The sequence below is a fragment of the Trichechus manatus genome, unplaced genomic scaffold (assembly GCF_000243295.1).
Source record: "Trichechus manatus latirostris isolate Lorelei unplaced genomic scaffold, TriManLat1.0 scaffold00010, whole genome shotgun sequence".
NCBI classification, from domain to species: Eukaryota; Metazoa; Chordata; class Mammalia; order Sirenia; family Trichechidae; genus Trichechus; species Trichechus manatus.
This window is the reverse complement of record NW_004443946.1, coordinates 15,669,047-15,685,784: the sequence shown is the minus strand read 5'-3', so window position 1 is coordinate 15,685,784 and position 16,738 is coordinate 15,669,047. Positions and strand designations below refer to the sequence as shown.

Below are 16,738 nucleotides of genomic sequence, written 5' to 3'. Positions count from 1 at the left end.
CCTTCTCTCTTTTATATCAGAAGAGATTGCCTCAGGACACAATCCAGTCTTATAGATTGAGTGCTGCCTTACTAACACAACTACCACCCATCCTCCCTCATTAACATCATAGAGGCAGGATTTACAACATATAGGAAAATCACACAGTACCAGGAATCATGGCCCAGCCAAACTGATACACACATTTTTGGGGGTACATAATTTAATCCATGACAACAATGAATAAGGAAGACTGAAGAAGAATTGATGCCTTTGAAGTATGGTATTGACAAAGAATGTTGAATATATCATGGACTGCCAGAAGAATGAGCAAATCTGTCCTGGAAGAAGTACAGCCAGAATGCTCCTTAGAAGCAAGGATGGTGAGGTTTTGTCTCACGTACTTTGGACATGTTATCAGGAGGGGCCAGTCCCTGGAGAGGACTTCATGCTTGATAAAATAGAGGGTTAGTGAAAAAGAGGAAGATGCTTAATGAGATGAGCTGACACAGTGGCTGCAACAATGTGCTCAAACATAATAACAATTGTGAGGCTGGCGCAGGACTGGGCAGTGTTTCATTCTGTTGTACATAGGGTCACTGTGAGTCAGAACTGACTCAAAGACACCTAGCATCAACAACAACCCTAATGTTAACCTAACCATGGTATGTTTGTCAATTTGTCAAAACTAAGAAATTAACATTGGTACGATACTGTTAACTACAGAGTTTATTCAGGTTTTACCAGTTTTTTCACTAATGTCCTTTTTCTGTTCCAGGATACCACCTTGCATTTAGTTTCAATTTCTCCTTAGTCTCCTCTGATTTGTGAGAGTTTCTCAGTTTTGCCTTGTTTTCATGACCTTGAAACGTTTGAAGAGTACTGGCCAGTTATTTTGTAAATGACCTTCAATTTGGGTTTTTCTGATGTTTTCTTATGATTAAATTGGGGTTATGGATTTTAGGAAAGAATACCACAGAGGTGAAGTGCCCTTCACATCACGTCACACCAGCAGGCAAATGGTATCAACATGATTTATCACTAGTGATGTTAACCTTGATCACTTGGTTAAGCCGCTGTCTTTCAGGTTTCTGCACTGTCAAGTTACTATTGTTTACTCTTCCCACATTCTATTCTTTGAAGGCCGGTCGCTAAATCCAGCTCATGTTCAAGGGGAGAATTAAGCTTCACCTCCTGGGGTAAGAGTATCTGTGTATACTTTTTAGAATATCCTCTTTTGAAACATATTGAAGTTCATGTGCTCTTTAGTGGTGTACTTATAAAATGAAAAAAAATCTTCAGAAAGCACCAACTCAATTTGTTACATTATTAGTTTACTCAGATTTGACAGTTATATTTTTATATTTGTGTTCATGCTATTTTGCATGCTGATTTTTTTAAAATAGTTGTTAATATGAAAATGAGACTGCTTAAATTTTTAACAGCTGTAAGAATTAGTTTTTTAAATGTAAAGGCAAAATAAAATTAATAAGGCAAAACAAATGAAAATTAATAAGAAAGTAAATTAATATTTATTGCTTATTTTCTTTATGCCAAGGATTGTGCCTTCTACATACTTCGGCTCTGTGTTCCAGTGTCATCCCATCATCCTGTGATCAACTGTGTTCTGGTACCTGTCACCTTACATTGTAATTGCTTACTTGTCTGTCTCCCAGTTCCTTGAAGACAAAAAGCCAGTTTTATATCAGAATCTCCAGCATTTAGCATAATAGGCACTCAGTGTTGCATGCATCTTTTGTTTTTGTTTTTTAATCCCCTTTTTATAGGTGAGGAAGCTGAGACTTAGAGCAGTTAGATTATATGTACCAAGAAGACTTTGCTAGTTAGTGGTAGAACAAGAGTTAGAAATTAGGGTTTTTGCTTCTTAAGCCTATTCCTTTTTTTTTTTTTAATTATACTTTAGATGAAGGTTTACAGAACAAACTAGCTTCTCATTAAACAGTACACATATTGTTTTTATTACATTGGTTAACAACCCTGCGACATGTCAACACTCTCCCTTCTTGACCTTGTGTTCCCTATTACCAGCTTTACTGTCCCCTCCAGCCTTCTAGTCCTTGCCCCTGGGCTGGTGTGCCCCTTTAGTCTCATTTTGTTTTATGGGTCTGTCTGATCTTTGGCTGAAAGGTAAACCTCAGGAGTGATTTCATTAATGAGCTGAAATGTTGTCGGGGGGCCATACTCTCCGGGTTTCTCCAGTCTCTGTCAGGCCAGTAAGTCTGGTCTTTTTTAGTGAGTTAGAATTTTGTTCTATGTTTTTCTCCAGCTCTGTCTGGGACCCTCTGTTGTGATCCTTGTCAGAGCAGTCAGTGGTGGTAGCTGGGCACCGTCTAGTTATACCGGACTCAGTCTGATGGAGGCTGTGGTAGCTGTGGTCCGTTAGTCCTTTGGACTAATCTTCCCCTTGTGTCTTTGGTTTTCTTCATTATTCCTTGCACCTGATAGGGTGAGACCAGTGGAGTATCTTAGATGGCTGCTCACAGGCTTTTAAGACCCCGGACACTACTCACCAAAGTAGAATGTAGAACATTTTCTTTACAAACTATGTTATACCAGTTGAGCTAGATGTTCCCCAAGTCCATGGTCCCCACAGCCCTTAGCCCAGTAGTTCAGTCCCTCAGAAAGTTTGGATGTGTCTATGTAGCTTCCATGACCTTGCCTTGTACAAGTTGTGCTGGCTTCCCCAGTATTGTGCAGTGTCTTACCCTTCACCAAAGTTAGCCTATTGCTTTTTTTTATTTTACCATATTGACAGTTTTTTGATAACCCAAAAATATTTCACTTTCATTGTTTACCTTAAACTCCACATTGGCAATCTTGCAGTCTTTGAAAGTACACATAAAAAACTGGTAACATTTGTTGCCTCCTAGGAGAGGAAACGGAAACCTTGGTAGGGCACAGTGGTTAAGCGCTACGGCTGCTCACCGAAAGGTCAGCAGTTTGAATCCACCAGGCGCTCCTTGGCAACTCCATGGGCCAGTTCTACTCTGTCCTATAGGGTCGCTATGAGTCGGAATTGACTTGATGGCAACAGATTTGGTTTTTATTTTTTTAGGAGAGGAAAGGGGCTTAAGGAGAAGGATGTTCCAAGACAGTAGTTTTGGAACCTTTTTTGAATTTTGAATTATGACAGTATTAGATATTCAAAAATATAGATATAATTTTTTAAGTATATAGAAACCTACCAAATGGAGTTATATGTTAAGTTTTTATATATTGTGTCATCCCAGTGATTGGTTGGTTTTCGTTAATTTTGGTGATGACGTTAGAATCAGGGATCCTACCATTATTACCAAGCACAGATTTTTTACAAAGCCTTCTCCCAGTTCCTATGTGTATGCCATTTTTCCCTTTTATTTTTGAACAAAAACACCTTAAAAGGTAGGGAGGAGGAGAGCAACAAAAGTAAAAGCAAGAAAAGTCCTTCTCTTCAATATGAGTGAAATTTGACTTTTCTAACTATGTTCCCTAAATCTCTCTTTTTAGGGACCACCTACACCCAGAACTTTGATTGTTTTTAATTAGTTTGGAGGCTTCTGGCGGCATATAACAAAAGTTCTGCTGCAAACTGACTTAAAAATCAGGGAATGTAAAATGTAAAATCTTATAAAAGTTTTTTGCATCAGTTGAATTGGATCCACTTTAGTGTTAGTGTTCCACATCTGGACAGTTGTAGTTGGCAGGGGAATACAAGCACAGATTGGTAAAATTTTAGGTTCGTGAACCAATTACTGGTAAAAGGGATAGAATTACCATGTTGGTTTAGACTAATCAGGATTTACCTTTGGAACTGGGGTCAAGTCCTGACCCCATGTTAATGCCACACAGGGCTGGTGGCAGGGGAATGAATTTGAGGGGTTCAGTCACACTGTCCACTAGAGTTTCTTAATTGCCCTTCAAATAAAATATGATGTATAACTGACTCCTCTGTCCCTGTGAATAACTTGGAGAGTGTAATGTTCATGCTGGATGATCGGTACATGGGGTTGTTTTTTCACAGTTCTCTTTTGTTGTTGTTGTTGTTGTGTGCTACCATGTCAATTTCAACTCATAGCAACCCCCAAAGAGTGGAACTGCCCCATAGGGTTTTCTAGGCTGTAATCTTTACGGGGATATCTTGGGCTAGGTTCTCTAGAAAAGTAAAACCAGTGAAGTGTGTGTGTGTGTGTGTGTGTGTGTGTGTGTGTGTGTGATGCAGTCCACACTCCTGAGGAAGCTCCCCTTAGAACTGATTGGCTGATCGCATCAGATCACATCATGGAGGATGACTACATCATTACATAACCACCAAATCACTGGGAATCATGGCCCAGCCAAGTTGACACAGCCTTAACCATCACAGGGGAGCAGATTGTCTTTCTCCCACAGAGTCACTAGGTAGGTTCGAACCACCAACCTTTTAGTTAGCAGCCAAACGCTTAACCATTGGGACACAAGAAAAATAAAAGGTAAATGATGGTTGTTTACTGTGACATTTTCTAGGTTGGTGTGGTTTTTGAATCATACTGCTCCTTTTCTGCTAACATGTAGAATCAATATGTAATTCCTCACCTCAGAGCTAATAGGCATATTCCTTAATTAAAGTTGACACTTCAGTACTTACATACATAGACAGGCAATAACACAGTATTGAAATACCACTTGGATTTCAAGCCAAACTTTCTCTGTACTCTCACTTAGTAGCTATGAGAGCATGGACAAGTTACTTAGTATTTCAGAGTTCAATTTCTTCTGTAAAGTGGCAATAATAATACCTATCTCATAGGATTAAATGATTAAGGATTAAAAGGCTAGATGTACATCTCTAGCACATAGTCTAGCATTTGTTGAACTCAAATTATGATTATCTTCTCTGTGAGGCTCAATTTTCCTAGTGCAGTTTGATAGATGTGGTAGCATTATTGTAGTTAAATTCTAAGTGTGGATTATGAAGTTATTGGAGCCCATTTCTGAATGACCTTTCCCATTAAGCTTCTCCCTACACTTGAGACATTTGCTGGGCCTCTGCATTTCACTCTGCAAAAGCCACAAGGGGAGTTCATACTTAAGTTTAGTGATTTTGTTATTAAGTAGTCAACTCTTAATTATCTAAGGACAGACTGTCCAGATCAGAGATTCATCGGCTTTTCCCACCTAAGATGTTGCAGGATGACAGTTCATCAAGAATTTAATATTCTGACCCCACTTGAGGGTTCCCTGCTATTGGAGTGTCTTTCTAAACATGGCTTCCAGCTACTGCATTATATTCAGCTATGAGAATTCTGCGTCTCAAGAGCTCCAACAACAGTGATGGCTCCACGATTCTATTTCCTGGGCTGAACGAGGTGGCTGTTGAAGGAATTGTGGGTCAAGATGAGATATTAGTAATTGTTCTACCTCCATTCCCAGAACTGTTAGACTCAAGTTTAAAGTGATGGTTGCCTGTTACATCCTCTAACTCAACGATAAAACCTTTTTTTTTTTTAATAAAGAAAAATTTGTTTTAGCCAAATACTTCACTAAACCTTTCCTTTATCTGGACGCCTTTTTGTCTCATTGCTGTCTTGGGAAGGATAAGGACTGCAGTGTTCCACCTGTGTGATTCAAAAGGTAGCAGCAGTAACTTGCCTTTATCCCTTCCTTTCTCTTCTCTTCTCATTTCTCTCCCCTACGTTTTGCTTTAGTGCTCTTTGCTACTCCTCCCTTTTTATATTTTTTCCATTAGGTTTTTACTAGCTATATAAGAAAGGCTTGATTCACTTCCCCAGCCCTCACTGTAGTATTCCTTAGCCTGGTGAGATCTAGAATGCTAATTAAGGTAAACCTTCCTTTTGTGAATCTAACAGAAAAGATTAAAAATGTGGTTAATCTTGATTATTTGCTCGCTTCGTATGTTTTTTCTTAGGTTGACCATATGAAATTGCCAATATTTTTTTCATCCATAGAAATAGTAATATCTTAAGGTTTAACCTACTACTACCTTAAACAGCCTATAGCTGAAAAATCGGATTTGAAGATTGGTTGGATGAGAGCCCTGAGTAGAAGGAGAGGTGGATGTTTCGCAGGTTGTCCAGCTTGGATAACCAGGGAGATCAGAGTGCCATCATGGTGCCAATACCATAATCCAAAATTGAGAAACATAAAGTGTTTTTTTTTTTTAGAAGGGGAAAGGTTGTGGTGGGGGCGGGGGCGGGTAGCATAAATGGTCGGTTTGTTTTGGAGCACAGGATGACAGATTCAAGGAGAAATCGCCAGTAGGCAGTTGTAAATATAGATTTGTAAATAGATAAATGGGATCATTAACAAATAAGTGGTCCTTGAAAATATGAGTGTGAATGAGATCTCCCTGTGACTTCTGTGTAAGACAGGGAAGAGGCTCAGGCAAAGAAAACTCAAATGAGGGTATACAGGGAAGTAAAAGAATATAGTCATTATTTTGGAATAATTCATTACTATGTAAAATTAAGAATTAACTGTATAGCCTTGGGAGGTTCTATTTCATATATGACTCATTTGCATGTTACGGTGTTAAAACACATTATGTTTAGGGGTTTTCATGTTTCTCTTCAAAAAATTAAAGTAACTTACTGTTTGAATGAGGATGAATTAAAGCGCTGTAGCTTCAGAGTATTTTGAGGTATACCTACCTTACCTCTAAAATCTTTCTTTTATTTTTTGAAGTACTGTGCTACATTTAACAGTGTGCTAAGTGGATGGCCATTGCAATTGTTACCATTTCTACAGTCTTGAAGAGTTATTTTCTGCAGCATTCCATCTGGGGCCCACTAGGCCTGCCTCAGCACTCCAATCCCCAGAATCCTTTGAATTGAAGCTTTGCAGAGGACTACTGCAATGTGAAACAGACTCTCCAGCAACATGCAGAGGGAAGGTGTACAGTACTGCCGTCCTGCTTAGGCGCAGCAGTGGGAAGTTGTAGCCCTGTAAATTTCTGTTAGCTTAAAAGCCACATTAAACTTTCTTCTTGTTTAAAATTGGCACCAATCTGATCTTTCATATGTAGACATCAGTATGAAGCAATAGCAAAGAACTTTTTCTTTTATAAGCTCCTGTTAACATTTTGAATATTTCAAAAATGGGCTTTTTTTGTTTTTTCCATGTGAAATTTAAAAGGTTTTCTTCTTGAGTATATAGGCAGTACATTCTTAAGTATACATTTTTAGGATATAGTTGAATAGTTTGTGGTAAAAAAAATTATGTTAAATAATGTATTTTTCTTCAAATATAAAATCTTCTTCCATATGTCCTTTTTGTGCTTTATTAAGTACAGATTTAAAGAATGCCATTATTTTACTAATTTTAGTGATCAAACTGCAAACACATAGACACATGCAACATTGTTTTGGATTTATTCCATTTTTCCTAGAACTCTTGAGCTCTTAATGCACGAAAGTTGAATCAGTTATTCATGTACTTATTCAGTAACAATTTATTGATAACAAATAAGAAAGAGCTAGGTAATAAGTTTAACAGTAAAATGAGGTTTTAAAAAAATTATACTCTGTGAAAAGAGCAAATTTTAAAAAGATACATATAATGTGATCCCATTTTTCTAAAGTCTGAATCATAGGAGTAAAGTTTTAGTTGTATCCGTGATGTTTCATTTCTTTAAATAAAAGCACTGAAACAAGTATGGCAAAATATTAACATCTGTTAAATCTGGGTACAAATGTAGGTATCTGTTATGCTTTTTTCTATACTTTATACATTTGAAATATTTCATAATTAAATATTTTAAATTTTTAAATAAAACAGGCCAGTGTGATAAAGGGAGTGACAGGGTCTGTTTGTGAAGGTCTCTGGGGAGGTGACATAGACTGAGACCTGACCAGCAGGGAGGAATTACTCATGCAAAAATATAGAGAAAGAATATTCCAGGGAGAGAAACAGCCATTGCAGTGGTGCTGAGGCAGGTATAGTGTTGACATGTTCAAGGAAAGAAGGCCATCTGAGCCTATCTTGATTGGAGAACCAGCAGTTAAGCTCTGGTGGTAACTACCACAGCATAGCTGGTAAGGGGTCATTTAGCCTTTGAATACTAATGGTGAAGGAAGCTCACCGTTTTCAGACTTACCTGATACTTAAAGTTTTTCCATGTAAGGCATAAAGAGTGTTGTCAGGTGCTGTTGAGTCAGTTCTGACTCATAGCAGCCCTGTGTATAACAGAACAAAACAATGCCCGCTCCTGTGCCATCCTCATGATTGTTATGCTTGAGCCCATTGTTGCAGCCACTGTGTCAGTCCATCTTGTTGAGGTCTTCCTCGTTTTCACTGACCCTCTACTTTACCAAGCATGGTGTCCTTCTCCAGGGACTGATCCTTCCTGATAACATGACCAAAGTATATGAGACGAAGTCTCACCATCCTCACTTCTAAGGAGCATTCTGGCTGTATTTCTTCCAAGACAGATTTGTTCGTTCTTTCGGCAGTCCGTGGTATATTCAATATTCTTCACCAACACCATAATTAAAAAGCGTCAGTTCTTCAGTCTTCTTTATCCATTGCCCAGCTTTCACATGCACATCAGATTGAAAACACCATGGCTTGGGACAGGCACACCTTAGACGTTAAAGTGACATCTTTGCTTTTCAACACTTTAAAGAGGTCTTTTGCAGCAGATTCGCCTGATGCAATGCGTCTTGATTTCTTGACTGCTGATTCCATGGTGTTGATTGTGGATACCAGTAAAATGAAATCCTTGACAACTTTGATCTTTTCTCCGTTTATCATGATGTTGCTTATTGGTCCAGTTCTGAGGATTTTTGTTTTCTTTATGTTGAGGGGTAGTCCATATTAATCTAATCACAAGTAAACAATCAGATCCAGAATGTGAGACATTTTATGAGGCAGCTGGCCTGAACTTTTCAAAATGATCAACATTGCATAAAACAAAAGTTTGGGGAGGTGCTCTTGTGCTGACGTATTTTAAAATGAAGAGATGTTATATCTGCAACTAGCTTTCAAATAGTTCATGCAAAAATAACTGTGTGTCTCACCGTTCAGCCTGAGCGTGGACAGCCCCATAAAACCAAATGGGACCAATGAGGTACAGCAGTCCAGGGACAAGGGCCAGAAGGCAGAAGAGGACAAGGAAGCTGGTGATAGGGAACCCAAGGTTGAGTAAGGATAGTGTTGGTGTGTTGTAAGGTTGTTAACCATTGTCATAGGGCAACATGTGTACTAACTGTTAAATGAGGAACTGTTTTGTTCTGTAAGCCTTCGTCTAAAGTGAGAATAGTAGCACAATTGGAAGAGCGTAGTCGATGTCACTGAACTGTGCATGTAGAAATTTTTGAAATGGTGATCTTTGGCTATGTATATTTTCACCAAAAAAAAAAAAAGGTCGAGAAGGGAGAGGGTTGACATGTTGTGGGGTTGTTAACCAATGTCAAAACAATATGTGTACTACTGTTTTGTGAGAAACTATTTGTTCTGTAAGCCTTCACCTGAAGTACAATTAAAAAAAAAAAAAAAAAACTAGAGAGAGAGACAGAAAATATGGCAAGAAGTAACAATCAGTGAATCTAGGAGGTGAAGGGCTGTGTGCGTGTATTCATTTTGCTATTCTTTTAACTTTTTAAAATTTTTTAAATACTCAGAATTGAAAAGGTACTATTCCTATATTGAACCCAAATCCAGCTTTTTATATTTTTACCCTTTGGTTTAATTATGTTGTTTGGAGCGTTTCTGAATAAATCCAAAACATCCCCTAGATTGTATCAGTGGTATTGGTAGTGGTGATGCTGGTAATTTTTGCCTAATATTTATTGACTATATACCATGATATGCCAAACATTGTGTCGAATACATTACATATATTATTTCAGTTAATCCTTGTAACAACTCTTAAGTTGGTACAGGTAGTCCTCAACTTACGACATATTCAAGTTAACAATGAACCGCAGTTAGGACCATCCTTATCGTTAGTAATATGTACTACATACAGTGTTGTGGCATGTAATTTGCTAATATGATCATATCTGTGAGTTTATAGGTAATGTTGCCAACCCCTAAAGACAAATGAAGATCGGATTTAGAAAGATATTAATAATACAAGGCAATAACAACGAAAACTAAAAAAACAAGGTATTTGACTTACGCCAAAACCAACTTAAACAACAGTGATTGGGACAGAATCCCGCCGTAAATTGGGGACTACCTGTGCTCATTTCTGATTTTAAAGGCAGAAATCTAACAAGCTGTCACTAACGCAACAGACAAAAAAAGCAGTTTATCTTAAGAATGAAAATGTGAGGCAAGCTACAGTATTCACTAGTGAAGATCAGGCTAGAAAAAGTTGTGACAAAATCACTAGGGATGCGTATTTTTCTGGAGGCCTGGTGGCAGAGTGGTTAAAGTGCTTGGCTGCTAACCAAAAGGTTGGCAGTTCGAACCCACCAACCGTTCCACAGGAGAAAGATGTGGTAGTCTCCCCTATGGGGCAGTTTTACCCTCTTCTGTAGGGTCACTATGAGTCAGAATGGACTAAGTGACTGTGGTTTTGGTTTTAGTTTTGAACTTGTTCTACATACAACCTACAGTGGAGGGTCAGTCTAGTGTGGTGGTTAAGAACAGTGTCTGAAGCTAGAATGCCTAGGTTCAAATCCCAGCTCCACCATTTGCAAGGTGCTATTGCCTGAAAAGTGCTTCTCCAGAATTTTATACTGAGGACCTCTGTTGTATTAGGTTCTATTGCTGCTATAACAAATTACTACGAACTTGGTGGTTTCAAACAACACAAATTTTTTATCTTACAGTTCTGGAGGTCAGAAGTCCAAAATGGATCTCACAGAGCTAAAATCAGGGTGTTGGCACAGCTGTGTTTCCGTCTGGAGGCTCTAGGGGAGAATCTGTTTCCTTGCCTTTTCAAGTTTCTAGGCTGCCTACATTCTTTGACTTGTGGACCCTTTCCCTGTCTTCAAAACCAGCATCATTCTGTAGTAATATCTCCCTCTGACTTTTCTTCTGCCTCCCTCTTCCACTTTTAAGGACTTATAGCGACCCCATGTACTACAGAACAAAACACTGCCCAGTCCTGCGCCATCCTCACAGTCGTCATTATGCTTAAGCCCATGGTTGCAGCCACTGTGTCAGTCCATCTCGTTGAGGGTCTTCCTCTTTTTTGCTGACCCTCTGCTTTACCAAGCATGATGTCCTTCTCCAGGGACTGATCCCTCCTGATATCATGTCCAAAGTATGTGAGACGTAGTCTTGCCCTCCTTCTAAGGAATATTCTGGTCATACATACCTCTTCCAAGATAGATTTGTTCGTTCTTTTGGCTGTCCATGGTATATTCATTATTCTCCAACACCACAATTCAAAGGCGTCAATTTCTTTAGCCTTCTTATTCATCGTCCAGCTTTCACATGCATATGAGGTGATTGAAAACACCATGGCTTGGGTCAGGCACACCTTAGTCTTCAAGGTGACATCTTTGCTTTTCAACACTTTAAATAGATTTTTTACAGCATATTTGCCCAGTGCAATGCGTCTTTTGATTTCTTGACCGCTGCTTCCATGGGTGTTGACTGTGGATCCTAGTAAAATGAAATCCTTGACAACTTCAGTCTTTTCTTCATTTATCATGATGTTGCTTATTGGTCCAGTTGTGAGGATTTTTGTTTTCTTTATGTTGAGGTGTAATCCATATTGAAGGCTGTGGTCTTTGATCTTCATCAGTCAGTGCTTCAAGTCCTCTTCACTTTCAGCAAGCAAGGTTGTGTCATCTGCATAACGCAGGTTGTTAATGAGTCTTCCTCCAATCCTGATGCCCCATTCTTCTTCATATAGTCCAGCTTCTCGGATTATTTGCTCAGCATACAGATTGAATAGGTATGGTGAAAGGATGCAACCCTGACGCACATCTTTCCTGACTTTAAACCACACAGTATCCCCTTGTTCTGTTTAAACAACTGCCTCTTGATCTACATACAGGTTCCTCATGAGTACAATTAAGTGTTCTGGAATTCCCATTCTTCTCAATGTTATCCATAATTTGTTATGATCCACACAGTTGAATGCTTTCACTTAGTCAATAAAACAGGTAAACATCCTTCTTGTATTCTCTGCTTTCAGCCAGGATCCATCTGACATCAGTAATAATATCCCTGGTTCCACGTCCTCTTCTGAATCCGGCTTGAATTTCTGGCAGTTCCTTGTCCTTTGTGATTACGTCGTACCCACCTAGATAATCTAGGATAATCCTATTTTAAGGTCAGTTGATTAGCAACTTTAATTATATCTGCATCCTTAATTCCCCTTTGCCACATAACCAGACATATTCACATATTACAGGAATTAGGACATGGACATCTTTGGGAGGCCATTTTTTTCCCTACCACAGCTATGTTTAAAATTTAAAATTGCATAAGACAGCTGGGGCCAGGAGAAGACTGTATTCCAAAGTGGAGATCCTAGTCGATGCTAAGGACTATGATTAGGACCAGTAATTGGTTTTGAGCTAAAAGGAATTACTGAGAGGTATGTGTTTGTGTTTTTCAGTTATCTTACTGGCATAAAATGTATATGGTAAACTCAGTATTAAAGAGTGAATTAAAAGGAGACAACTGAGTTTTAGTTACAACATAATATGGAAATAATTAAATATTAGAATAGATTTTATTTCTTGTGTATTATGTCAGCTCAGGAAAATTTTCTTGATTTAATTACAATTTTAGAGAACCTTGGAGTTTAATTTTTTTTTTTTTTTTTGAACAGATTTTTACTGCCTTTGGATGCTACTCTTGATATGGAGAAGATTGAGGAACAATTTGCTAACCTGCACATTGTTAAGCGTTCTTCAGAAAATAAAGAGCCCACTTACCTGCTTGGTATAGACACGTCAAAGACTGTACAGGCAGAAAAAGGAAGCTTGGTTGCTGTTTTATGTTCTAATGGATCAATCAGAATATATGATAAAGAAAGATTAAACGTACTACGAGAATTTAGTGGACTTCCTGGACTTCTTAATGGAGTCAGATTTGCAAACTCCTGTGACAGTGTATATTCAGCATGTACTGATGGCACTGTAAAATGTTGGGATGCTCGATTAGCCAGTGAAAAACCTGTTCAGCTGTTCAAGGGTTACCCTTCCAATATTTTTATCAGTTTTGATATCAACTGTAATGATCACGTCATTTGTGCGGGTACAGAAAAAGTTGACGACGATGCATTGTTGGTATTTTGGGACGCAAGAATTAATTCTCAGGATATGTCTACTGTTAGAGACCCACTTGGTACATATTCAGAGACCCATAGTGACGATATCACTCAAGTACGTTTCCATCCCAGCAATCCTAACATGGTAGTCTCAGGTTCAACCGATGGTCTAGTAAATGTATATGATATTGGTGTTGATGATGAAGAGGATGCACTGGTTACAACCTGCAATTCTGTTTCATCAGTAAGCTGTATTGGTTGGTCTGGGAAAGATTATAAACAGATTTACTGCATGACACATGATGAAGGATTTTGTTGGTGGGATCTTAATCATCTGGATACTGATGAAGCAATTACACGTTTGAACATCCAGGACGTCAGAGAAGTAGTTAATGTGAAAGAAGGTATTTTGGACTATTTGATTGGTGGCCTATATCATGAAAAGATGGACAAATTGTTTGTTGTTGGAGGAACAAACACGGGAAGGATTCAGTTACTGAGCTGTACCCCATCAGGATTGAACCATGTGATGAGCCTTCAGGGAGGGCATGCTGCTACGGTCCGTTCCTTCTGTTGGAATACACAGGATGAGTCTTTGCTGACTGGGGGAGAAGATGCACAGTTGCTGCTTTGGAAACCTGGAGCTATAGAGAAGACCTTTACAAAGAAAGACAGCATGAAAATAGCATCCTCTGTGCTCCAGCGCATGCGAGTTCACAGTAATGATTCTTATAAGAGAAGAAAAAAGCAGTGACGTTAAATTGGGGGTTTACTTGATAGGTTTTATAGTTTCAAGTAATTATTTCTGTCTACAATCTATAGTAGACATGTTTAAAATTTATACGTAAAAACAAGCCAGTTAGCAAACCCTCCTGGAAAGAATGTTGAGAATGGTTTAATTCAGTTCTTCATATATTTTAAAATTATTTTGTTAAAGAGATCAGTTGAATATAAAATCAGCAAGTTGAAAGAAAATTATGTTCTTCATTTTTAAAACCCATCTGTTGAATTAGTAAATGTTGGGTTTAAAGATAGCTTTGATAAGGACTCTTTAGAAGTAGATGGCTGGTAAGGTGTAATAAGACGTGGTTTTGGCTGTATTTTAAGCTCAATTTTTTACATGTTAAATTACCTTCACTGTTTATAAAGCCAAATCATGCTATTTACTTCATTTGAGCAGTTCCTGCTTGCTTAATATACATACATTACACTGGAATAAATATAATTATCTTAATGACTCTAAATAAAAAAAAAAAAATTTAGGAATAAACTGTTAAGTATCTATCTAAAATAATATATTTAGTTAATATTTACATTTATATTTCAATATCATTAAAAAGTAGATAGGAGTTTAGCTGATGAAAAGGAAATTAGCTTGCAAAATTGATTTTGAGACTCGAAGAATATACAAAAGTGAAAACATAATAGCTGAATGACTTTTTATTTCAAAATACTCCTTTGATATTTTTTGACAAAATTTTCTTCCATAGGGTTTCATCTGTAATTTTGAAACTTGAGTTTTTGTTGCTTGCTAATTTTTCATCTTTCCTTTTAAATAGTTCTCTAACTAATCTTAATAAAAGAAACTGATCTCTATAAAGATTGGGCATCTTTGTTTATACTTCATTAAAAATAAAAATACCTTTTGAATTAGAAATATTGTCCTGGAAAACACAGGTGTTGCTTTAGAACCTTTTACACTTCTCTTTATATGTTAATAATTATTTATCTTTGAAGCTGTAATGCTGGGGAAAAGAATTATTTTTATACAGAATAATGCAGCTTACCTTCAGGCTGTGAGCTAGCTTAACTCACTTGAGACTGAACAGTGGATATGTCATTGTTTAATATATTCAAAATACATAATTCTTATTTGGAGAAATTAAACTATGAGTTCTTATCGTTGTTTAAACCAGAAACCTGAGGATCATTCTGGACTTACCTCTTTCCTTTCCTCCACCCAGTCCTTTTCCCTTTACACTTCCCCCCCAACCCCAACACACATACACACTACTGCCTTAGATAAGGCTTTCACCATTTCTCACTGTCTCTAGTCTACTCTAATTCATTCTTCCCACTACTTCTAGGCGGAACATTGAGAACACAAATCTGATCATGCGTCATAGTGCTAAGAATCTTTGGTACATTTTGATATTTTGATGGAACACTAGATAAACATTAAAAATCATATTATTCAACATCTTTAGGGTATAAGACAATGCTGTAAGTGAAAACTGGTTAAAAAGAGTTCTGGAGACATTACATTCATAAAACAACAGAAAATGAAACAGGAGTTATCAAAATGAGAACTTTTAGAAATTACAAATATTTAAAATAAAAAATAGGGTTTTAAGATGTAGGTTGGAGTTCCTGGGTAGTGCAAATGATTAACGTGTTTGGTTAGTAACCAAAAGATTGGCAGTTTGAGTCCACCTAGAGGTGCCTTGGAAGAAAAGTCCTGGCGATCTTCTGAAACATCAGCCATTGAAAACCCTATGGAGCACACATCCGCTCTGACACACGTGGGGTTACCACGAATTGGAGTCAACTCAATGGCAACTGGTTAAGATGCAGGTGAAAAAATCTCCCTGAAACCAGAATTCAGAGAGACAGAAAGTGAGAAAAAAGATAAAAGCCACAGAAGATCAATACAGAGATCTAACATCAGACTAACGGTTTTAAAAGTGAAAGTAGTTTTTAAAAAAAGGCGGGGGTGGGGTAGTGGATTACTAAATGAAATAACAGGAAACTATCCCAGAACTTCAGTCTTCAGATTGAAAGATCCAACAGATTGTCAAGTGTAATGAATAAAAAAGACCTACACTAAGACATAGCACTGTGAAGTTCCAGAGCCTCAAGGGTGAACAGAAAAAAAAGCTCCATTTCCACGCCCCCCTCAAAAAACTATTGCCATCAAGTAGATTCTGATTTCTGTTTCAGAGTAGAACTGTGTTCCAGAGTTTTCAACAGCTGTGATCTCTTGAAGAAGAACGCTAGGCCTTTCTTCCAAGGCACCTCTGGGTGGATTCGAACTGCCAACCTTTCTGTTAGTAACCGAGTGCTTGACCATTTGCACCACCTAGGGCCTAAAGGTCCCAAAGAGAGAGGGAAAAATCACATAGGAACAAGAATTACATTTACAGTAGACTTCTAAGGGTTCTCTAGAGAAACAACCAGAGAGATATAGAGAGATTTATTTATTTTGAAGAATTGTCCTATGCAGTTGTGGGGCCCTGCAAATCAGGAAACAGGCTGGAAATTCTTGCAGCCTTGACTATTTAGTCTTAAAACTATCCTTCCTCTGGAAACCTCAGTTTTTGCTCTTAAGGCCTTTAACTGATTGGATGAGGCTCACCCTCATTATGGAGGGTAATCTGCCTCGCTTGTAAGATAACCGATTTAAATGGTAATCACATATTTACCTTCATAGCAGTATCTAGACTAGTATTTGACCAAACAACTGGACACCATGGCCTACCAAGTTGACACATAAAATTAGCCATCACAACTTCTAGTTAGCAAATCTGGATGCCGAAAAAAAGTTCTAAGGACAAATTCCTTCCTGTTTGAACTTTGCTCTTC

General features: G+C 37.9%; 1 protein-coding gene across 2 annotated transcripts; it reads left to right on the top strand.

The window, feature by feature from the left end:
• Nucleotides 1–562: 562 nt before the first annotated feature.
• WDR89 (WD repeat domain 89) lies at nucleotides 563–14,254 on the top strand. Of its 2 annotated transcripts, XM_023726267.1 has the most exons (4): nucleotides 563–1,178; nucleotides 1,538–1,609; nucleotides 12,074–12,211; nucleotides 12,716–14,254. In XM_023726267.1, exon 4 carries the CDS (start codon nucleotides 12,747–12,749, stop codon nucleotides 13,908–13,910), a length of 1,164 nt encoding a protein of 387 aa, XP_023582035.1. In that variant the 5' UTR covers nucleotides 563–1,178; nucleotides 1,538–1,609; nucleotides 12,074–12,211; nucleotides 12,716–12,746; the 3' UTR covers nucleotides 13,911–14,254. The 2 variants fall into 2 exon arrangements, with proteins under 2 accessions (XP_023582035.1, XP_004370996.1); XM_004370939.2 differs by lacking the exon at nucleotides 12,074–12,211.
• The last annotated feature ends 2,484 nt before the right edge of the window (nucleotides 14,255–16,738 follow it).